Consider the following 25226-nt stretch of genomic DNA (forward strand, 5'->3'; position numbering starts at 1 on the left):
TTTTTTGTTAAATATCTTACACTATTTCATGTGAACTCCTTAGATTTTTTTTTGGTTAAGCAGTCTATAAACAAAAAGCAAATATATACTTCCTCCACTCCAGTCCCCTCACATACCTAGTTTCAGCACTTATAACCTGATTTCTTGAACAAGTTTTCTATGATGTCCAAACTGGGCAACTGTGATTTGAGAGCTCTGTTCAAAACAGGATCACATCCTGGTTTGAAAAAAGCCCTAAAGCTAGATGCACAAAGAAAGGGGGGGGGACAAGAAGGAATTGCAATTAAGAACATAAGAAGAGCCTGCAGGATCATGCCAGTGGCCCATCTAGTCCAGTATCCTGTCTCATGGTGGCCAACCAGGTGCCCCTTGGAAGCCCGTAAGCAAGACTTGAGTGCAAGAGCACTCTCCCCTCCTGCAGCTACTGGCAACTGGTTTTCAGAAGCATACTGCATCTGTCTATGGTGGCAGAGTACAGCTGTCATGGCTAGTAGCCATTAATAGCCTTATCCTTCGTTAGAATTTGTCTAATCTTCTTTTAAAGCCATCCAAGTTGGTGGCCCTCACTGCCTCTTGTAGGAGCGAGTTCCATAGTTTAACTATGCACTGTGTGAAGAAGTAATTTCTCTTAACTGTTCTTAATCTTTCAACAATTATATGATTAGCATAGAGCTTGTCCCCAGGTTCATAATCTGTAGTTTTATCAGATCAGGATTATCTGTACATGGCTCAGGACCCCAATACCTCAGGAATCGTATTTCCCTATTTGACCCTGCCCAGACTGCTGAGGTTGACATTATAATTATTATTGTTGTTGTTATTATTGTTGTTATTATTGTTGTTGTTGCTGTTGTTGTTGTTATTATTATTATTATTATTATATTCACTAGAAAATACAATAATTCTGGGAAAAGCAGAAGGGAGTAGAAAAAGAGGAAGGCCAAACAAAAGATGGATTGATTCCATAAAGGAAGCCACAGACCTGAACTTACAAGATCTGAACAGGGTGGTTCATGACAGATGCTCTTGGAGGTCGCTGATTCATAGGGTAGCCATAAGTCGTAGTCAACTTGAAGGCACACAACAACAAATTGTTGTTGTTGTTATTATTATTATTATTCATAATAATAAAATAACTCTTCTTCCTGCCCTTTCTCCCAAAGTGAGTATTTGAGTCTCTTCTCTCTCTGCTCCTTTCAAGAGTTGGCTAGTAAGTGACAGTGAGGAAATGGGCCTTTTTTGTGTCCCCCCCCCTCCAAATTATGTCATGCTGTCCCCAGGCAAGCTTGCCTGACACCAACGCTGTCATTTTTTCACCATCAGGTGAAACTATATTTATTCTTCCAGGCATTTGGACAGCACTATTTGTGGTCATTCTGGTGTTCATTTTTGTGTTGGCGTGAGTGGATACATTATGGTTTTAGATATATTTTTGCTTAGATAGACACTTTGTATTGTTTTAATGGATCTTATTTTATAGAATGTTTATATTTTTATTTTGTTTCTTAGTCAATCTTTGAATTTTTTGTTTTTAGAAACTCTTAGCTCTCTTATTCTCCCAAACAGGGAGGGTGTGGGCTGCTGAATCATGGGCACCATGCATGCAAATGGAGGAAATGTAAATAAAGTTTTCAGTATTTTTTTTGAAAAAATATGGGCAAACTGTAGTTTGTACCACAGGTGATAGCCTTGTTTGCTAACTACCAATGCTTTGTACCACAATTTCTCCTATTCAGAAGCAATGATTTGTTTGACACTATAGTCAGAAGCTTTAAATTTCCACTCCTTCTGTGCAAAAGAGGAAGAGGGAAGTGTGTGAGCTATGTAACCTTGGCATGCTGTCATAATACATAACCATGGTTCAGTTTTGTATCCAAATATGGTCAATGAGAGCACAAAATAGCCTGTCTATCCATACAGCCATAATGTGGCCTACTACACAGCCCACATAAAGTGTGTGATACCTTGATCTGCTTCCAGTCATTTAGGAATGGTTAAAGGGATTATGTCTGAATTCACCTGATTGCCTAAGACAATAGAGTAGTGACTTTACTGTAAAATATTATAGTTCAAAAGTTTTATGCATAATGGAAAACTCAAAATTATGTTTATGTAGATATTTGCAGCATTGACATCTGGGTATTTATAGGCTTGTGTGGTGTAAACATACAGAAGAGAGTTTTATTCTTCCACCCAGATATTTTCTGTTCAAATACATATTTTGCACAATGTGGGACAAACTACTATAATTCATCAGAATAAAATTATTATTCCAGCAGGCATCTTCTCGGTTCCAATTTTGTCAGGGTTGAAGTTGAGGAAAACACTATCATGGCAAACTTCACTTAGCCGTGTAACTTGAGTGTTTGTATATTTTTCAATCTCATGGCCCCCTCCTCCAGTTAAACCCAATATTCAGCTGAAAGAGAGTTTGAGCTTAACCCCACTATTTTCATGCAATCTAATATTTCCATGCTCTTCCAAACTGTTTAGGTGAGAGGTATGTGACGGAATTCATCTGCCTCCCACATCTCAAAGAGCAGTTAACTTTTCTGCTCTGTCACCCATACACTGGCAAGCCTGCACTTATTCTGGCATGTTCATTCCATCTTGTTTTGACCACAGTAATTTATTATTGGAATACAAGTCAAGATAATTGAACCTGGATAAGTTATCCTCTAACAGTCATGAACTTCCTGGTTGTACTTGACACAACATGCTGCCTTTAATACTTGCTGTCCTGGTCTAGGCTGAAGTTCCCAATGGTGTAATGGCAAAGCCTGCAAGAGTTCAGGGTAATAAGCATGTCATGAGGACTTCTGACAGCTCACAGTGTGGCTGGATGCAAGATAGTGAGATGGAAGATCAGCTGTCAAGTGGCATACCATCAGTGGCATACCTTCTGTAGTGAATTTTAGATATAAGATTTCAAATTGGAAAGCAAAGTGATAGGGGGTCTGTGGGTCACCATCTGTTATACTGCAACAGGACAGGAAGTATCACAATAGTTATTATAATGCATTTATATAATGAATGTAACATCTTACATCATTTATCCTCTTAACAGTTCTGTGAGGGCAATATTTATTTCAGAAGATTGAGATTTCAGACCTAAAAGTAGTAAGTTCCTAATGACCATCTTGAAGGTTGTACTAAGTTGAGCTTGGAACACTTTTTCTTCTTAGGCCTGCAATAACTCTCTAGGGAATATTAGAAAGAGTTAATAGTTTATCTTTGCATGATTTAAAAAAATAATTCAGGGCTAAAGTTTTACGCACAGCTGCAAAGGAGTATCCTGAGGAGTATTTTATTGATCACTTGGCTGTTTTGGAAATTTCAGTTCAAAATACTGGTATCTTTGAGGGACAGCTCAGAGTTGGCTACAACCCTCCATGTGTTCATGTAAGTTTCATGTATGTATTGTTGTGAACCTGAAGGATGTATTTACATTGCAGTTGTCAGGGAGGAGTACAATGTATCCCCTTGATTTCGGCAATTGCATGTATCTGAATATCCCTTTGGGTCTGTACCATTTCTGAATTAATGTCCTCCTATGTCAAAAAAGCCCCTCTGCATGGAATACCATGGAAGAAGTGGCTAGTTCAGCCTTCTCAGTAACATGCTTCCTTCCATCAAACATGCAATTCCCATCTGCATTCTGAAGCATTATAATGCTAATGCCATGTGCTTTTCTCCATGTGCTTTTTCTGAACAGTTGGATCAGCTATTAGCCCTCCTAATGAGGAGGAATCTAGTAGAGGATTAGTTAATTGCATTTTGAAGACTGTAATGAAGAAATAAGAGTAGACCATTGGCACACATCCATTAATTTTTTCCACCTTGTATTTTGATTAATATGCAAGATAAGAATAATATAACACTTTATATGCCAAAAAGTGCTATAGAAGTTACCACTTATAATCTAATTATTAAATGGTTTGTCATTAATGTGCCTTAGGAAAGAGATAGTAGAAGCGTAACACAGCTGATTATGTGCCTTGTGGAATAGCAAAGCAGTGTTCTTCTAGTTGCACTGCTGTAGTTATTAAAGTAAATACTTTGGTTTTATGCCAAAAGTGCCAGATAAAAATACCAAAGTTAAGGACATTTTGCTGTCTGGAATCAGAAACATCAATTGTACTTAATGGTACTATACTGGAAACTTAATGTCTGTGGGGAATGCTTTTCATGTGGGGGAACCTTCAAACAGGTGATCTTCACTGTAGAAACATTGTACCACTGTGACACAAAGCATATCAGAGTTTAAAGAACTCTGTGAGCAGGTTTGGACAGTCAGAGTCTGAAACCTGATTTAGACTGATTTGGGTCTGCAGCTGATACACTCCCTAGCTTCTGCCTTTCTTGTGAGGTAAGCCTGCTTGTGCAATATCCACTACTAGTGCCACTACCTCTGCATTTTAATATCAAGTCTGAATATGTGGAAATTCAAATTTAACATGTATCCAGTGCTAGTTCTTCTCAGAGTAGACCCATTGAAGTTAATGGCCATGGCTAACTTATGTTTCAATGGGCCTACTCTGAGTAGAACTTACTTTGGATTGCATCTATTTTTGAAAAAAGACAGACCTAGGTCCCCTCTCCTTCTAGCAATTAAGTAGTGTTAGGCAGAACAACCACATCAATAAAATATGGCCTCATTGTTCAACCTTAAGTTTCTAATTTAAGATATTGTTGTGCGCCTCCCACAATCTCTGAGCGGTGAGATTTCTGGGGTCCCTGCGCTCCTCCAGGGTTTGGTTTCCTTTGGGAAGAAGGTCAGCGCAGACTGCGGTGTCTTTATGAAATATGGTTTATTTATTTACACACATTCCAACCTGAGCGTAGGATGGAGGGGTTCAATGCATGAGCAGTCCAATATCCAGTTTTTCCATCTGGGTTACAGGAGGCACCCCGAATACCATGGTGCAGAGAGATCGCCTCTCTGCCTGCCTGCAGCCCCAGCCATTCTCTGGAACACACTTAAACTACAAGCCTCTGCTGGGCTCCAGGAAGGGGAGGGATGCTCTCATGAAGAGTTTCAATGACAAAAGGGTCTCCCTGGCCCATTCACCGTTGCTAGGCAACTTATTGGCCCATTATCTTACCTGGCCAATCTATCTGGTTAACAAAAGACTCATTTGACCAGCAGAGAGTTCCTTATTCCAAGGCACAGGATTCCAAATCAGGGGCTGGAAAGGAGACCCACAGGAACCATCCATTCCAACCCCCATGCTCATAACACTATTTATTCAAAGGACTCAGTATAAAGTGAACAGAGAAATAGTAGATTGACTGACATGAAGAAAGCACAATATTTTATAGCTAATCTTTACACTTACCAGTTCTAAAATCAGTTTCAGCAATTTATAGATTATAGTATAGCATTCTTCTTCATACCCAGGGGCATGGGACTTCTAGGAGGAACAGGAGATTGGGTGGGCAAAAAAGTCAGCCTCCAATCCAAGAGGATCATGGGAGTTTGCTTAGTCCAGCATGCAAGCAGGAAACAATAGTTAGCATCTTGCTAGCGTAGGGAATTATTTGGAAAAAATAAACACTTGAGAAAATTTGTCCTTTCCTACCAGACACTTCCTTGTGTATTCGGGAGAGGAAGGTTAGCTGGTTCTTTATTACAGAGCCTTACCCCAAGAAACATGCACTACTCTGCTATGGATATAGTTTTCCATGCCATTCAGCCAGTCTAGACCTGGAAATGGTAACCTTTCTTGTCTCAATACTAACAGCACTGAACACTATCCAAAAATTAATCAGAATACTTCTAAAAATAAACAGTGCAATGTTATGCATGTCTTCTCAAGAAGGAAATCCTATTGAGTTCAATCAGACTTGGTCCTAGGTCATCGTGTGTAGGACTGCAGACTAAATCATGATCAAAAAGTACATCTTATTTGAAAAATAATGAGTGGGATGCATCAATAATAATGGAAGAATTAATGGGATTTTATTAATTGTGTCATTGCAGGTTAAGGCAACAGACAGAGATTCAGGAAATTTTGGCCATATTGAGTATTTTTTGTATGATGGATTCCATGATTATGAAAAATCAAAAGCATTCCAGATTGACCTTAACAGCGGCCACATATGTGTGTCACAGGACATTGACAGGGAAGAGGATCCATCTATATATGATCTCTTGGTGAAAGCAATAGATGGGGTAAGTATCATTCATTGATAATGCCATTCTTGCACCCATGTGTTGTTCAGTTGTGAAGGTAAAGTAACTATTTGTCACTATCTCTGGCAATCGGGAGCTTCCTAGATCAGTAGTATTAAATCAGTTTCGTTAATAAACTAAAAAGTCACTGGGCTGGGTTCAGGCAATCAAGCTGTGGTTTAGTAAACTGCCTCAAGCATGGAATACAGTGAGGTAAGTTGGAGGAAGGGGGCTCACATTTCACTTGTTTTGTGTAATAGACACCTTCCTGCTTTGTATAGGGGTTGGGATATGTTTAAGATTGATGCAGTTGCTCCACATGTTAAAGTTTGGCCCAGAGTGATGTGTGTTTCATTTCTTTTTCTGTAAAAGTCCTATTAGTGTGTAGTACCCTGTTTTCCTCCTATGCTTGTGAACGATATTGCTGTGGAGTCCTCCCAGGTGACCTGTTTATCCTGATTTGCTTATGGAAAACTTATACAGACTAGGTTATGTCTGGTCTCTATTGAATTTTCATAGTGATTTGTTTGCAAGGCATTTATATGGCAATGAACATTCATCCTGATTTGCTCGCAGGGTGTTTATATGTCTTCCCGTTAATCGTTCATTTATTCCACACTTCATGGTGTATTTCTGTACCACTTCCCTAACTGCAAAAAGTCTGAGATGGGTTTTTTTGCACTAGGGCGACAGAGCACTTTAATTACACAGACTTACATTTCCAGTGTGTGCTTGAATCCCTCCCGCAAAATAGTGACAGTCAGGAGGCACCTAGAGTCTCATTTCCTTTTCATGTGGGTAGAATTACACAAGTGTTGTTAGGCTACCACAATTTGAAACTAAAATATACAAGAGAAAAAAAACTTGGGTGGAAAAGCAAAATGCAAGTGTCCTCTGTTTAACAACTTGATGAAGTTTTAAATGCAAATTGTGAGACAATACTGTAGTCACACTGATAATTGGAATTTTGATTTAGTATTCTTTTGTCAGTCTATATTGCTGTTAAACTCAAATTATTTGGTATTATTGCCACAGTGCTCTGAATTTCTAAATGTTTCAGCTAAAAGAAAGTACAAAAAACTTTTAAAGATATCACTTGTCAGATTTGAACAATCAGAATTTTACAGTGAAATACTGTCATTTCTATATTTCAAGGTTGTTATGGAAAAATGAAGGGCTCATCATAACTACCAAAGGAACTACTTTGTGTGTGTGTGTGTGTGTGTGTGGGAACTAGCACAGATATCCCTGCCTACCCCCACCCCCTTTGGAAACCCATTTAAGGCACTATATTGGTCTCTTATTTGTTACACAAATTGAATGCTAGTGAAGGGGGAAAAGCAGGTACTGTAATGTAAGCTGAGTGCCACTTACAGTTGTAACTCCATAATTCTACAAGAATAAATTACTTGGGCTTTAAACACAAAATGATCAAAGTCTTCCAAGAGTTGAAGGCAAATTGTGCAGTTGCATTTTACAATATATGATGATAACTGCAGTTTTATCTTAAAGTAATAGCATATCTAATTGCACTATCCTTATTTCTCAGAAGTAAGTCCCATTGAGTTCAGTGGAGCATACTTCCAGGTAAATAAACAGAGGCATCAATCTTAATATTCTGGATAATCTATTATGTATTTTCTGACTTTCTCAGTATTAGTGTCATAGTTACAAGGCTAGCAGTAGCAGCTGTTTTCTGTAACAAGATCTTAAAAATTACCCTTGCTAACTTTGTCCAGGTATTGCTGGATAACACCCAGAGGTTTTATATCAGCTATAGTATCCATTGTTGCTTGCTACCCTTCTATTCTTACTCTTGTTTATAGTGTGTAAATGGAACTTTAATAAATAGTTAGTATTTATATAGAGCTTTGGAGAGATCCAAATGCTTTACATGGATCATCTCGGTAATCCTTCTAAAAACCCTTTATGGTAGAAAGCAATTTGTTTTGATGTAACAAATGGATTCAACCACAGCTATAGTCCTGTAAGTTTGGACAGGCTATGCCCGATGCCCTTTGTTGTTTTCTTTAATTAACAATTTGCTGAGCCTTTGAGTGTGTGTGAAGTGGAATGTGGAATAACATAGGCTTTGCTATCTGGGTATGCCTAGGCATGAGGTACTAAGGAAGGTACAAGGGAAGTGGCTTTTCATCACTTTCCCCATTCTCCTAAGGGCTTTGGAAATGCTTTTCACCCCATTCTCACCTCCCAAAATAATCTGAAAAGCATAAGCTGAATACTTTGATCCAGCACTATAGCATCTGGTTAGTGTGGATGGGAAAGAGAGGTTTCCAAGGGCATAGGAAGCAGTCTGGAGCAACACTTTTGCAACTCCTAGCATTAGCCTTCTTTTTATTTTTTTATTTATTATTTTGCTTATAATTGAATTTATATCCCGCCCTTCCTCCCAGAAGGGGTTTGGGCCAGCAAACAAGCAATAAAACACTAAAAACATATATAAAACACCTTAAAAAAAAGCACCTTAAAAACATCTTGAAACAATTCCAGCACACATGCAGACTGGAATAAGGTCTCTATTTAAAAGGCTTGTTGAAACAGGAAGTCTTCAGTAGGCGCCAAAAAGATAATAGAGATGGTACCCATCTAATATTTAAGGGGGGGGGATTCCAAAATGTCAGTGCCACAACACTAACGGCCCTCTTCCTATATTGTGTGAAACGGACCTCCTGATGAGATGGTATCTGCAGGAGGCCCTCACCACCAGAGTGCAAATAAGACAATCTTTCAGGTATTTTAGCATTAGTGCACACTTTATTTTGGTGAAAGGAAATGCCATAAATTTTCTTCTTTTTCATGTGAGGCCCAGCACCAAATTTATTCATAGCATTCACAGACCCATGTTGTCTTCAATGTACATTAGTTCTCTTTATTTTCTCCAGGCATTTCACGATGCTTTCTTGTAACTACTATAGCATTGCTATCTCAGTGGAAGCCTAAATAGACAATGCAGCCATATGAGCAATTGTAGGGGAAAATGAAAGGCTCATTGAGAAATAATGTTGATGGATGCTTCAACTCCATAGCAATCCCTGCTCAGTATGTGAAAACAATAAACAAAAGACCCAGTATAGTTTTCTGGGTGATGTTATTTTATAGAGTAGATTTTGTATGAAGTCCTCTGTTTAAGTAGCAGGGCAGACCTTCATGGTTTAGAGTAACGCAAAGCAGTTTCAGCTGTTGTCGCAGAATCTTGCTATTAAGTTGAAGGTGAACTGTACACTTGAGGATAATAGCACTCTAGTCTGTTACAGGAGTTAGGCAGCAATCCTACTCCTACAGGGGAGTAAGCCATTAAACATAATCAGACTTACCTACAAATAAACATGTGTATGATTCTGCTGTTGATCTTATTTCTCTAAGAGATCATAGTTTCTTATATGTCAAAGAGTTTCAAAACAAGAATGATGAAAAGTTGTGACATAGTCAAAACATGATTGGGTATTACCAGTGTTCGTGGCAGAGATGATGTATCTATTGAATTGTACTAAGGAACATTCTGAAATATGCAATGGCATTATTTATTCATTTAGACTATTTCTATACCGCTCAATATACAAAAAGATCTCTAAGTGATGTACAGAACAGTAAAACAACTACAACAGGTATTAAGATTTAGCAGAGGAAGTATACATAATTTATATATTGATTGTATGACTGGCTGACTACTTATGCAAACTTAGTATTAATTGGTATTGAACTGAAGGTGGGGAGATCTCTATTCATTTTCCCATGTGGAAGGCATGGTATGCCATCTTATATTATAAAAGTAGATTTTAGCTGTACTTGCTATCATTCCTGTGGAAAAGGGAAGAAAAGTCCACAACTGAAGGGTAGAATAATGAGGGGGAGGTAATGTGGCTCCTGAAGCTTGGTCTTTGTATTGATATCTGTAATGATTAAGAATGACTGTTAGCGCTACTACTGATTTAGTTTAAAGGAAGCAGTGCAGTGTTAAAAGAGAGTGATAGACTAACATGTCTTTATATCTTTGGTGTTTCAAATGATAGCCAGAGAAGGTGTTTATGTGAAGGTTTTATGCTGAATCCATTTTAATCTTTTGTAAGATCTGCATCGGTAGAGGAGTGTTCTCTTGGCTCCCATTTGTCCTTACCCCTAGTGGTAATTGAAATAATTAAAACATACAGTGCCTTGCAAAAATAGTCAAACCACTGACCCCTCTCATATTACTGAATTACATATGGTACATTGTAATTTCATTCTGTATGGTATTTTATTTTGAAACACTGAAACTCAAAATCAATTATTGTAAGGTGACATTGGTTTTATGTTGGGAAATGTTTGTAAGAAACATAAAAATCTGAAACATGTTACTTGCATAAATATTCAACCCCCACGCATTAATATATGATAGAGCCACCTTTTGATGCAATAACAGCTTTAAGTCTTTTGAGGTAGGTATGTACCAGCTTTGCACACAGTGTCGGAGGGATTTTGGCCCATTCTTCTTGGCAGATTTGCTCCAGGTCGTTCAGATTGGTTGGAAGTCACTTGTGGACTGCAACTTTCAAAGAGCATCACAGATTCTCAATGGGATTGAGATCAGGACTTTGACTGGGCCTCTGTAGGACATTTACCTTTTTGTTCTTGAGCCACTCCAATGTTGCTTTGGCCTTGAGCATGGAATCATTGTCCTGTTGAAAAGTGAATTTCCTCCCAAGCTTCAGTTTTTTAGTGGACTGAAGCAGGTTCTCTTGCAGTATTGCCCTGTATTTTGCTCCATCCATTCTTCGTTCCATTTTAACAAGATGCCCAGTCCCTGCTGATAAGAAGCATCCGCACAGCATGATGCTGCCACCACCATACTTCACTATAGGGATGGTATGTCCTGAGGCATGGGCAGTGTTATGTTTGCGCTGTCAAGAATAGCTAACTTTGGTCAAGCTAAAATGGTTCAACCAGAGAGGATTCTGGGAGCGTTGGGGATCCCTGGGACACCCTGCTGAGGAGGATCTGAGGCTCCGTGTCAGACAGGCAATTTGCAAAAGTCAAGAAGGTGCAACTGAATCTTATCTGTTATCTCTTATTTGCTTCCTGAGATCAAAAATCAGGAAAAGGGGGTATTGCACATCAGGACCCCTGGGTGGGACTGTCTAGCCCTCCTTATCTTCAAAGGCTGTGGGCACGGAAGGGGCATTTAGGATGGCTAATTGCTCCCTGTTGACCAATAAACTCCATAAAAATGAAGGACGTTCCTTCAGTTGTGGTTCCCTTTTTCCATCTACCTTGACTCTCCGGAGGATCTTATGTTTCAAAATAAAATATAATACAGAATGAAATTATAATGTACCATTAGTAATTCAGTAATATGAGAGCATTGATCAGGGGTCTGACTACTTTTGCAAGGCACTGTATAACCCTCCACTAGGGACAGAGGGTTTTTTTGTTGTCCTCTGCGGCCAAGCAAAACCTTGTGGTAATTAGGACCTTGTCATTCCTCCAGGGGTGGGATCTTGTCTTTGACTTGGCATTGTACCTGCTGAATGGAACACTTCATTACTCAATCCCTTACTCAAGTTAAGAGCTGGGGCAGGGGGTTGTTCTTCGAATTGCAGCTGGTGGGAGTGCAGTGTGAAAATAAGTCTCAGCTCCAGCTTCAAGCTGGAAAAGATGACTGGACTTTCCTTTGGATCTGTGCTTCCAGGATACTCCAACTATTTTGGAAGCATCACGTCCCTGGCCCCCGTCTCCTCAACAGCTCTAGAGAAAATGACTGGGCTTCATTGGCTTCATTGATCTAGGAAGTACAGATATTAGTCTCAGAGTAACTTGAAATTAACAATGGATGCTGATTATGATGGCTTCTTTAGTTGCAGGAAGGTTAAAGTAAACAGGTTTATAATTTTTGCATTGTTTAGTTACGTTCAGTTACATTACATTGCTACCCTTTAAACAGGCACACTTTCACTTTGGCTAATGCAAATTAGCTAAGCTCTAGAAAGGTGAAACATGTCTAATTACATTCATACCTTCAGTGCTTTGTTATAATTGACATTTTGCTTAGAATTTGTTTTGATTTATTCAACAGGGTGGGCTAAGCGCTCAAGCCTTTGTTCATATAGAGATAGAAGACATTAATGATAATCACCCTGTCTTCGACCCAGTGACTTACATGACGAGCATCAGCAATCATACACAGCCAGGAACAGAAATCATAAGTGTTGTTGCTACAGACAAGGATTCTGGAATATATGGAGTTGTGATTTATGAATTGCTACCAGGTGACCTCTCTTCCCTATTCACAGTGGATGCATCTACAGGTATGATACAAACTGCATTAGACCCACAATTTAAACTCACATACTGTTGATATAGGATCTTGAAGTGAAAACAAAATGTTCCACATATTGCTTTAGTGCAAGGAGTCCAACAAAGAAGTCCAACTGCCTTTAGTCCTAGGACACATGATAATGCAGTAAACTTGCTGAAGCTAAGCAGGTATGGGCCTGGATAGGAGATCATCTAGTAACCTGATGCATGTCACCTTAAGTTCCATCATGGAAAAAAGATGGGATATAAATGTAATAAATTACATACTTTGAAGTAGCTTTTTCATCTGGCTCCCAAACTCTTGAAACGGGATCAGGTAACAAAAGGTATGTGGGTTGTTTCTGGCCCACCAAGACAGTCAGTGACCATCTTCACTTCACTGTATAAAACTTAGCAGGTCAGAATGGTGAAAGGTTCTGGTTTCTCCTTGAAGTTGTAGCTTTGAGGCAATTTTTTTACATGAAGAGCATCTCAAATATTTGAAGTTGTCTAAGTGGTACAATTCAAGATAGGTGAGCCAGCTGATCCTGTGTTTTAGCTCCTAGATTTATGGAAGTAATTTGAGAGATTTGAAGTTCTTGGGTGCTCTCTTCCACTTTCACATAAAAAGACAGTTAATAAATTTCCTGAAGGACATTCATGAGTTAACATTTGTCACAGGCTAGACTCTTTCCCTCTCTTTGCAGCTTTCTCATTGTAGAAGACTGTAGCTTTCCCCCATGACAAATTCCAATTCATTTTATTTCTCACTGATGAGCCAAATCAGGGAGTTTAGGATGGTAAGGGTAAATGTGTTGAAGCTGAGAGTTGCAGTTTCATGTACTACTTACATAAAATGAGCACCTTTCCGTTAATAAAGATATTTGAAAAGTAAGAGTGCTGTAGCTTTTGATGGGCTGTTGCTTTACCTGGGTTAATTACATTTTGCTGAGATTCATATAGAGGACAGGCATCACTATTTCTAACATACAGTCTGTCACTGCCCCTTAGCCTAACCTACCTCATAGGGTTGTTGTGGGGATAAAGTGGAGAAGAGGAGAACCACGTACGTCACTTTGAGCTCCTTGGAAGAAAGGTGGGATATACATATAATCCACTCTTAAAAAAATAATTCATTTATCAGTAGATTAGAACCCACGCTACACAAGTAGCAACAGTGTGGAACTGAGGGTGAATCTATAATTCAGTTCTAGATTATAGTGCTATGTTACAATGGAAGTCCTCGAAGGGAATCTCATTTCACAGGGACACATTAACCAATATAACATCTACTTGTGTAAAGTTGTAGCAAGCTACAGGTTTTCCTTAAGAGCATATTCCTTGCAGATGTGCACAATAAACAATTTATTGTCTGTATCCAATGATACCTTTGGAATATACACTTTTTGGGGGGAACAAATCATTCCACACCACCCTTCCATTTAAGACAATGTCATCATTTCCACCATCTTTATTAACTGTTTTGAATGAAACAACCTTCCAGTAGAATGCATTTCATGAAGAGGAATCTAGTCCATGAAAGCTTATGCTATAGTAAGTCCTGTTACAGTGCAATCGGAAGCATGTTTACTCGGAAGTAAGGCCTGCTGCATTCAGTGAGGCTTACTCCCAACTAAGTGTGCCTTAGGCCTAAATCCAACACTGCATTAAGATTTAAGAACATAAGAAAAGCCTGCTGGATCAGGCGAATGACCCATCTGGTCCAGCATCCTGTTCTCACAGTGGCCAACCAGGTGCCATCCATTTCAGTGGGGTTAAGCAAACTTTGTTGGATTTAGTCGGTCTTCAAGGTGCCATGGGATTGAAAATGTTGGAAAGCATGAGTCTAATTCTTTCTTCCTCTGCCACACCTATGCCCCACATCTTATTGAGCAGAGTTCCTTCCTTGAGTGGGAAACCAAGTTCTCCCTATGCAATTGTGCAACATGTAAACAGAATTTGCCTGGCTGCTGGGTTTTGTGGGGAGGCTGTTAGTCTGCTGAAATTGTAATGTGCTAAAAATGATCTTCTGAAAGGACACAATGATTGCTGTTTAGTTTTTGAGCTACTCTTCTCCAGTTAAAGCAGTTAACTTTCTCAGAAATGCCTGCATGTGGATCATGATTGCCTTCATATAGTCTTTTGTAATACTAGGAGACAAACTCATCTTGGACTTCATGGATCATTTTGGAAGGGCTTGCTTAAGAACAGGGTTTGGTGGTTTGAGCTATAAAGCATTCTGGATATAAGGCGGTATTTGTGGGCCATAATGGTTTACCTCAATCACAGGGGCTGTTATTATTGGCTCTACTTAGCAAAGCAGAAATTAAATGTAGAAGATCTATTCTGACACAGGTTTTAACTAAAATAACATAGCATTAAAGTGTGTATGTGTGTAAAGCTTGATTTGATTGTGAATGTGATTTCATCTTATACTTTATTACAGGAAGAATTAATCCTTTTTCATTTTTAAACTACACGTGGCATTTTTATATTGTGTGTAATAAAACAAAATTGATGCATACATGAAAGGGCTAACATGAGTAAAGACAGATTGTAAGATTGAAATCATTTATTTTGGAACATTCTGAAACCACATCCTTTTGAAGAAAAGCCTTCATTACTTTTTTGTCTAATCTGCATAAGTAATTGATAACATATTGAGGCCACTGAAATAGAACTAGGTTAATGCGTTTAGCTTTGACCTTTTGAGAACTAGTTGTGCATTCAATAACGGAAATCCTATTCGTGGTCTGAGCCTACCCACTAATAGATTTATGTCACTGTTAAAAAGCACCATAGAATTTAACATAAGCAAGATTGAGTGGAATTTTCAGGTACGGAGAAGACTAGGAACAATTACGGTTTAAAATTGCTTGGCAGGGAATTTGCAGTAGATGAAGCAAATCCAAAGCACTCTTGTCTATGAGAATTATTCAGAGACTGCTATAATCTGGTCAGAACTTTGATCCAGCAGCTAAGCCCCTTGGAGGATGGGGACCCATTCTGATAGTCCAATAGCTCAAATTACAGTTCAAAAACCTGCATAACATGTGTACTGCTCTCTCTCTTTCTGCTAGCTTTGGGTACCTCAGGAGCAGTGGTGGCAGGTGGCTCCATATCAGGGGGCAGTGGAATCCGGTCCAGGTTTTAGGCCAAAAAGTTCAGACTAAAACCCGGAGTGGATTGCACAGCCGCACTGACATGGAGCTACCGGCAGCCGCTACTGAGGTGTGATTTTGGCATCCTTGCAATTTATTTATTTATTTAATAGATTCCTTGTTTATGCATGGAGCAAATTGTGAGGAATTGCATTTGCATCCCAGGACATCTGTAACAAAATCTGTGTCCTTCCCATGGCTTTGGTGGCTCCATGTTTCCTTTGATGCGGTTACTCCTCAGCATCCTAGCTTTAAGCACAGTAATGCTAATATTAAACATGTTCATATTAAGTGTTGAAGGATAATAACAAATATCTGTAGTCTCCAGATTGGCATATCTTTTCTAATGCCAGACTTCCTATATAAGTTCATGCCTTGCACAACTCCCTGGAACGTCATCAAAGTCATCTGCAGTTGCTTCAAAAGATAGCCACTAGGTAGCCAAGTGAGACTGGTTGTTAGGAATCCAGCTCACCTATGCTTAAAGAGCTTCAATGGCGAGTGGTCTGCTTCCAAACACAATTCACGCTGCTGGTGCTTAAAGTCCTACATGAGTTGGGTGCTCCATTTACCTGAAGAACACCTGCTTCCACAACAACCTGCTTGTGCACAGGGATCACTGAGCTCATTTTCAGAAGCACTTCTCCAGAGGAGTCTAAAGTGAGCTGGGTGGTGCTTACAGGAATCCTCTTGGTGGTGGCACCCTGTGTGTAGAATTCCTTCCCCAGAGAGGCTCTCCTCTCCTTTTGCCACTGGCAGAAGTTTACTTAATTCTCCCAGCGTTTAAAAATGTGTGATTGTTTTAATCGCATTTTAAATTTAGTTTTAAAAATGATTTCATTGTTATGCATACTGCTCTGGAAGGACAGCATATGAATTTTTGAGTGAATGAATGAATACATAAACTAAGCACTTCAAGAAACTTTTTTCACAAAGACTAGTGAGTCTAGAGATGGTTGGAAGGAAGGAGCTATTCAGCCTTTTGCGTAGCTATTACTGTGATTGATCAGTATATCAGTGACTGTAAATGTATGTGATCTTCTAATATTTTGTTGTACATTAACTATAATATGTATGGGACAATTCAGACATTATCCCAAACCATATGCTTCCAACTATAGAGGTAAATCATGGTCTAGTGCTGCTCATCTACTTTCACTTCTTTCTACACAGCACTCGAACCTCTTTGTGCAGTTATCTAGTCAGGCAGAAGCTCTTCATCGTCTCAGGAAGACATATTTCCCATTACTTGTTACCTGATTCTTTTATCAGGAAATGCCAGGGATTGAACCGGAGACTTCTTGCATGCAAAGCACCTGCATGACAACTAGGCTATGGGTTCTCCCTAGTCTATCAATTCAGACATCAAACAAACCGTAGTTGTTTACAAACCAATAGCTCCTGATTATAGTTTCCAAGCTAGTCCCAAACTATGGTTTATCATTTCAGATATCCTAATCTGTAGATGAGCTTCCTTAACTGTGAGTTTGGCTCATTGTCTGAACTGAGCCATTTTACTGCAGTTTTTTCTTTCATGCTGGGCAAACAAAACACACTTCTTTTTTTGGTATATGTGTTTGTTCTTAAAAAAGATTTAACGTGATCAAGAGGTAGTTTGTTGTTGTAGTGGTCTGGCAATGTAAGATGGAAATTTTGCTAACTGCACCTTTGGTTGTCTGTAAGTATTTATCTGTTTTATCTGTTTTCCATTCTTTTTTTTTCAAATCTCCTTCTTAACGCTGTATCCCAAATTAGTCATTCAGCTGATGAAACAACACTAGCATGGTTAAGTCAGATGTTTTTATTCACTGTTCTTCTGACTCCTGTCTGAAGCCTTGGACAACTGCTGCAAGTCAGTGTAAAAAATACTAAGCTAGCTAGACCTAAGATCTGGTTCTGTATGAGGCAAATCTTATGTTTGTATGAAGTGGTTTTGATCTCCAACGAGTACATAAAAGAAAATGCTCACTATAGAGAAAAGCAACCATACCGCTTCACCGCTGTTACCATTGATTTTTGACACCTGGTTCTTCACAGAATTTCCATGCTGTCTGTTGCTCTGCAGCCTCTGTTGAAAAGTTGAGCCTTGCTGTTGGACAGAAGCACTCGTGAACATTTTGTTCATTAGTGGGAAAACTTGAGTTACGCTAAACTTTATTTTATTTTATTTTATTATTTATTTATTTATTGTTGGATTTACATCCCACCCTTCCTCCCGGCAGTGACTAAAATAATTGTTCAGACTGTAATAGATGAGAATTAAGCGTAATGGGTTGGTTCCAAAAGTGCCGCTTCAGATGTGGAAGGCATCTTCCACTCATGGATGGGCTGCTCTTCTTGGGCTAGAATATTTTCACATTTTCTTTGCAGAAACAGAAGTAAGAGACATGGTATAGAACGTTACTATTCTAGCAAAGTGTGAACACTTGAGCAAGTGTTAATAGAACAGCACTAGCAGCTATTTTCCTTCCACTCCTGAATTCTTATATTTCATCCCAGTGTCTTCTGTGTAATGCTCAAACAGAAGAAAACATATTAATTTGATTTCTATTAAATGGAAAAGAAAACACAAAAAACACATGGCTAGAAAATGCACCTCCTAGAATCAAGCATATGTGGACAATGAAGTTTTAAAGAAATTGAAACAGATATTGGATATCCTAAAGAAAAAAATAAGGTGCTATTCATATGCTTACAATGGTCTTCAAGGCATTCACTTAAAATTGTTCTTTTTTAACATGTTAAAAATGTCAATTTATTTATAATCAGTATAATATATAAAAGGAAGAAAAAAATAATGAGAAAGAAAAAAATCTAATAGCCAGATTTAAGGCTGACTACCAGTGTGTTGTAGTGGTTAAGGTGCTGGACTAGGACCTGGGAGACCAGGGTTCAAATCCCCACACAGCCATGACCTTGGGCCACTCACTGCCTCTCAGCTTCAGAGGAAGGCAATGGTAAGCAACCTCTGAATACCACTTACATTGAAAACCCTATTCGTAGGGTCGCCATAAGTCGGGATCGACTTGAAGGCCATTTCCATCCATCACTATACTATAGTCAGACAAAGCAAATAAGTATCACAAAGCTCCAGGATAATGGGTCTACATTATCTTACGTTTGTCACAGTAAAATTATAAATACACTTCATTTTTCTACAAAAATATTGGCTAAATATCTACATCCTCTGTAAGCTTCACCATACATATGATATCCCAGACTTTAGTAATCCATTCTTCTAAAGATGATGTTCTTATTTTCTTGAAGCTGTTTTTGTGTGTGTGAGAGAGAAGCTGGTTCAATGACCAAGTAGTTATAAAGAGTTGGTTGCCACCTGTGTCCAAGTGAGTCTGTGGCGCTAGAGCATTCCTGGAGTGATCAGGAGGAGGAGATCTGGGACCCAGTGGCTTACAACAGCAGGAGGCTGAACTAGGAGAAGGCTTCGGCACTTCAGGCAGTGACAGCACCCCCTTAGTTTCAGTTCCAACTGAAGAAACACTGCTGTCTGGTAACCAGCCAGCCTCTGTTCCTCTTCCCCCTACCTTGTCACCCCAGCCACTGCTGCTGCCTCTGATTGAAAAGGGGGGGAAATCAGAAGCTGGACCAGAGACAGTGTCCAAGGAAATGTACCAGACTTATCTCCACCCCTGTTGCCGAGGACACATCAGCAGATGTGCAAACAGGCACAACTAATACCCACTCTTCACCCTGTTTGTAGGAGTGCCCACCTGTTAACCCAGTCCCATTCAGAGACACCTTCCCCATGCAAAGAGAGAGCCTGCTCTGAGAAAGAGTCTCAAGGGGCATGTCTGGTTGGTGCAACACTATCTTAACTTGAGCAGTCATGCTCTGTACTGCTATGTAGAGACACAGAATCCTGTGTATCCTGTAAGCTGATTTATGAAATTGACAAAGCTGAAATTCCGTATTAAACATAATGGAGAAAAGCGCACCAGTAAGTCTGAATCTGAATCCAATGGGGTTGGCCAAGACAGTAAGTCCAGTTGAATTCAGTAAGGCTTATTTTCAAGATATTAATAGGGTTGTGCTATGATCTTGGCTTGGAGATGAATTTCATTTACATGCTTATATATATTTAAAAAATCAGTGCAGTTTTGAAAGGTTTTGTCCACTACCTTGATTCAAAATGGTGTCCTGTTGTATATAAACAAAGACAAAAACCTACTCCTTGATCTCAGAAACTTCATGCAAAATTTGGTTACAATATCATGAGGTGCCTAAATGCATAGTGAACAGATAAACAACTTTCCAAAATATAGAATAGAGATATACTTGTCTACTCAGGAGGGCTCTTGTAGTGGCACACTAACACACAAAAGTACAAATTCTGAGATTAATTTCTGAGGTTAACACTTGTGGGTCTGAATTGCTCTTAGTGGGTGGTTTCTGTGAGTGGTTTGGGGCTTGCTCTAGGTGGGGTCACACTTCCTCCAAAAGAGTGAGTTCGTAGTCTGGGGGCTTTCCTGGATCCATTGCTGTCACTTGAGGCATACATAGAAGTGCCTTCCATCATCTTAGGCTGGTGGCCCAGTTACGATCCAGTTTAGAGAGGGATAATCTGGCCACAGTAATCTCTGCTGGATTATTGCAATGCACTTTCCATGGGGCTGCCTTTGAAAACAGTTCAGAAGCTTCAGTTAGTGCAGAATGCAGGTGCCCGGCTGCTGATGGGATCAAGATGAGCAGATCATATAGCACCGATTCAGTTCCAATTACACTGGCTGCCTGTACCCTTCCAAGCTCAATTCAAAGTGCAGGGTTTAACATATAAAGCTCTTTATGGCTCAGAACCCCAATATCTTTTGGAACGTCTCTCCTGATATGAACCTACTTGGACCCTTAGAATTTCTTCTGAGGCTCCTCTCCAGGCCCCCTCACTGAGGGACGCTCAGAGGGTGGTGACAAAGGAGAGGACCTTGTCAGTTGTGGCTCCCTATTTGTGGAATGTCCTTCTCAGTAAGGTCCATCTGGGGCCTTCATTGTCATCTTTTCGGCACCAGGTAAAGACTTACCTTTTCCCCCAGGCATTTGATAAACTGAGATGATGTTTTGTTATTTGTTTTGTTTTGTTATATTATTGTGCTGCCAAAGCTTCCTGGAGCTAAATGTAGGTCCTTGCTGTTTTATTATTTTGTTTTTAATGGCATGATATATTTATTTTTGTTTTTAATATTGTAAGTTGCTTGGAGACCTTTGGGTAACAAGTGACTAACAAATCTAATAAATAAATAAATATAACAACAACAATTTTAAAATGACTAGGAGAAAAAAAATTCTTGTCCCATATCTTTTCTACTCCTTTGCAGGAATCGTTTACCTGATATCAGCTCTCAGTAATGTGGAACATTCCAGTGTGCTGTTGATTGTTTCTGCCCGGGATGGAGGTGGTCTTTTTTCTGTTGTTAATGCAGTTGTGACTCTGAGGATCCTGCAAACTGCTGTGGCTCCTGCTGTTTTCGAGAGATCACGTTACACTTTTTCCATCCCTGAAGATGCCCCTGAAGGAAGTGCTGTTGGAACAGTGAAAGCAAGGGAGCCTTTGAGTAAGTGGCCTTGGAATACATTCAGACAGATTCCAGCACCCTCTGATTTGTTACAGGCTATAAACATATGCAGCCAATATTGTGTTCTTTTATTCTTTCAATACGCATGGAGGCATGGAGAAAACACAAGACTGAATGCAAACTAAGCTTTGAGTTTTCCCAAAATGGTTTTGATGAAGTATTTCCATGTGAATTCTTTGGAAGATGATAATAAAAGATATAAACAAACATGCTTACACACACACATGCACACATATGCACACACAAAAGTAGCTTTTCTTTTTAAAACATACTCCCATTATCACTCTCAAACTCTATATTGGGTATATATCCTTGACTACAGACACAGAGAATGTAGGAAGGATTCCTTAGAGCTCTGTTTCATCCCATCCTCCCCACCTGCACACATGGAAAGTCATGCAGCCATATCAAAGTAAGGTATTGCTGGATGGGGATGTTGGAAGTGTGCACAGACCTCCTGTTCTCTCTAATGTTCCGTTATGCTGTGTTTGTGCATGTATGTGACTTGAGAGGAGAGGGAACAGGTCTTTATCAAATCTTATTGGAATCCTTACTGTATGAGCTCTGTGACTAGTGTGAGTGGATCATGCCTTGGACTGGAGGGAATTGTGCTGGACAAAGATGTGTACTGTTTATACATAGGCAAAGTTGTTTGAACAGTTGTTCAAACACAGTGTCTATGAAAAATGGAGGATAGGAGCCTGAACTTTTAAAATAACTCCTGTTGCATAATGGCTAACATTGAGTTATGGTTTGTTCATCTCCAATGAGCAAACAAACCATGGGTTGTTTTTCCAAAGCTAGATTTGTTTCCACCTGACCTTGCCTCATGTCTCTGTAGCTTGATGAGCACCAAACAAGCCATGGTAAGTAAATATCTTGGGTTCAAACATAACACCAAGCTATAGTTAAAGCAAACCATGATTCATAAACCAAAAACAAACCATGGCTTCACATTGTAGTTTATTGCTACTAAACCATGATTACTTTGCTGGGCTGGATTTGCACGTTCAAACAAGCCATGGTAGGCTGGACCAGCCTCTCCTGATCTGGAACCCTCCAGAACCTTTGGAGCCATAATCTGAAGCCAGCATGGTCAATGGTCAGGCATGATGGAGTTGTAGATTAAAACATCTGGGGGGCACCAGGCTGGGAAAGCCTAGGCTAAATGAATCATGGCTTAGTGTTATATGAGAACCAGACCATTATCAGCTGAAAAAATAGGCTGAAGAGGCACCTCAAGCTGCAATAAATTTGTGGGTCTAAGTTACCATGGGGCTGCTGTTGTGGTTTTGGGGGCAGCTTGGGCAATGAATATATTAAGGAACACGGTGAGAGAGCAAAGATGCAACTTTAGGTACAAGCACTTAACTTTCTCCTCTGCAGAAGCAAATGCATTAATTGCTTAAGCACATTGTAACAGTGGCCTAGGAAGTTTCGATTCTGACACTCCACAGTTTGCTGGGAAATGTTAATTTCCCTAGGCTTTGAGAGCCTCTCTTTTTCCCACTTCATGCATTTTCTGTTTATGTTACAACTTCCTGATTTGTGCAGTGGTTCAGGTTTTGACCGTTAGCTCTCACAACAGTTATACCGGAGTCTTAAAATTGACTATAGTGGAAAGTTTTATGTGTATGCTTAGAGTGGAATTCCTGTGTTCAACCTGCCCTAGTGGATAAAGAATATTTTAAATGTGAGAAACGATATTGATTTCTTCATCAAATTTAATCACACCTGTGGGGTGAAAAGACAGATCCCATAAATGGGCTAACTATGTGTCTTTAAGGTAGAGTCTGTACAGTATCCATTTTTCTACTACACTCTGGAGACGACAACAAAAAAGAAAAAAATCAGAAACTTAGGAAACCAACATCCAAAGAGAGGTTTAAATTGTTCAGCTCACTTAACACTGCTGTGGCATGCATTTCTCAAATGCTCTAGAGCATATTCGGTTAAGTGAATCCTCTAAGCAATTGGATGCTTATTCTTTGACACTGGGCTTTTTGTTGTCCTTTTTACAGATTTCTTGGAAACAATTTCTTACAGAATTTCCTCTGGTGATCCCTATGAAAGATTTTCTATTGACCCTCAGTATGGAATCATCCGCACCAGGAAACAACTTGACCATGAAACCCATTATCATACTATTCTTACAGTGCAGTCGCAGCTGGGAAGCTCCACTGTCCACAGTAGTGCCCAGGTCAACATAACCGTGATTGATGTTAATGACAACCCTCCAGTGTTTGTGATGGGATTTGATCAGATAAATATATCGCGAAGCACGGTACCTGGCACAGCTCTTTACATTGCTCATGCAGAGGACAAAGACAGTGGGCTAAATGGGGCAATCCAGTACACCGTTGTAAGCAATCAATCAAGTGCTTTTGCCATTGATCCTGTTCTTGGGGTGCTTTATCTTGCCAAAGCTCTGGCTGCTGATGAACAGCCTGAACACACAGTAGTACACATCGCAGCAGAAGATCATGGAAGTCCTCCCCTGAGTTCTGTGTTGATCCTGAGAGTGATAATTGATGAACACAAGGGACGCCCCTCTTTGACTTTTGAAAATTTGGTGTATCAGGTGGAAGTCAGTGAGACAGCTCCTGTAGGTGCCAGAATTCTGCAATTACAAGCCTGGAAGCTAGATCTCCAACGTCGTCCTAGGAATGTTGTGTACTTCCTGGAGCATAACTTAGATTCTGCTTCATTTAGAATTAATCCAGAAACGGGTGTGATTTACCTACAGAATCCTTTAGACTATGAACTTATGCCAACACACAGTTTTAGAGCCTTTGTTGCTAGCACAGCAGACAAGTCAGGGCAAAATGCAAGTACATCAGTAATAGTTAATGTGATTGATGAAAATGATAATTCTCCCGTGTTTATGAGTGACCCCTATTTTTTTGAAATTGAGGAGAGTTCATTACCCCGAGGTGTGGTTGGCACAATAGCAGCAATTGACAAGGACTCTGGGAGAAATGGGCAGCTCTCCTTTTTCCTCTTATCAGATGGAAAATATTTCAAAATCAATTCCAATACAGGTAATGTGTTCAACAATCTTCTCCATGTTCCTTGTGGGATGTTAAGTCTTCTGCTAAACAGTGGCTGAATTATGGGTTTGTGGGTTTGTGTGTATGCATGTGTGTGAATGGACACAATTGGACATCCAAATTCAGGGCTGAAAGTGAAATGTGACAGACAGACAAAGAAAGGAACAACGGAATTACTTCTCCATTGGTGGATTTACCTACCTCATTCACTCAAATCTTATTCACTCACAGTAAATTGTCAAGATATAGAAAAAGGAGATTTGTAAATAATATTACTTGCAAGTTACTTATCATCATCAACATCATCACTTGAACTATTACTGAGCAATGATCAGCAGCCCAAAAGAATGGTTTCTGATGATAACTGGGTATGATGCTGCTGATGCTATCACAAGATAGTTACAAATCGCCTGCTGTGAAGGTGTTCACACTCATGCAAAAGTGCAAAGTTTGCTGATAAGCAGTTCCACCATTCTGCACATATATTACATATTTTTTGAAAGAGAATTACTGCAGCTTCATTAAGAAAAGAAAGGAGAAAGGGAAAAGAGGATGAGAAAAGAAAAAGCCTTAGCCTACATTAAGAGAACATTTCATTATCTATGCATCATTTTAGTTTACACATATAGATCAATATGCTGTCCAAATATGTATCCAGATGAAGTTGGCTTTTATAGAAAGCGCGCTCAAATGTAGCAAGGACTTTTAGGTCATCAAGCCATTACATAGTAATTGGTGGGTATTTGTCCTTCTAGGCTCAAAGTATAAGATTCTTACAACCATTCGGGGATGTAAAGTCCATTCTTGTTGCCCTGCAGTTAATCCCCTTATAACAGGAATATAATTTAAAAGTACGTGGATTACTGCAAAGTTCAAAGATTTCACTAATACAGAGTTAATACATTACATATATTATACTGATCTGAGCAATTAACTTCCAGGTCAGATCCTTTCATTGCATGTT

The 25226-nt window shown here is 39.4% G+C and overlaps 1 protein-coding gene across 5 annotated transcripts in view; it reads left to right on the forward strand.

Annotated features, from left to right (window-relative positions):
• The window catches only part of DCHS2 (dachsous cadherin-related 2), a 155248-nt gene that overhangs the window by 67799 nt on the left and 62223 nt on the right, over positions 1 to 25226 (forward strand). For 4 of the 5 annotated variants that reach the window (XM_061584518.1, XM_061584521.1, XM_061584522.1 and 1 more), the window contains exons 2-5: positions 5984 to 6175; positions 12246 to 12477; positions 20955 to 21191; positions 23234 to 24253. In XM_061584518.1, the coding sequence (XP_061440502.1) occupies positions 5984 to 6175; positions 12246 to 12477; positions 20955 to 21191; positions 23234 to 24253 (1681 nt within the window). The remainder of the gene's footprint in view (positions 1 to 5983; positions 6176 to 12245; positions 12478 to 20954; positions 21192 to 23233; positions 24254 to 25226) is intronic. The other variant, XM_061584519.1, reaches the window with a different exon arrangement.

This window comes from Rhineura floridana, chromosome 9 (assembly GCF_030035675.1).
Source record: "Rhineura floridana isolate rRhiFlo1 chromosome 9, rRhiFlo1.hap2, whole genome shotgun sequence".
Taxonomy (NCBI): Eukaryota; Metazoa; Chordata; class Lepidosauria; order Squamata; family Rhineuridae; genus Rhineura; species Rhineura floridana.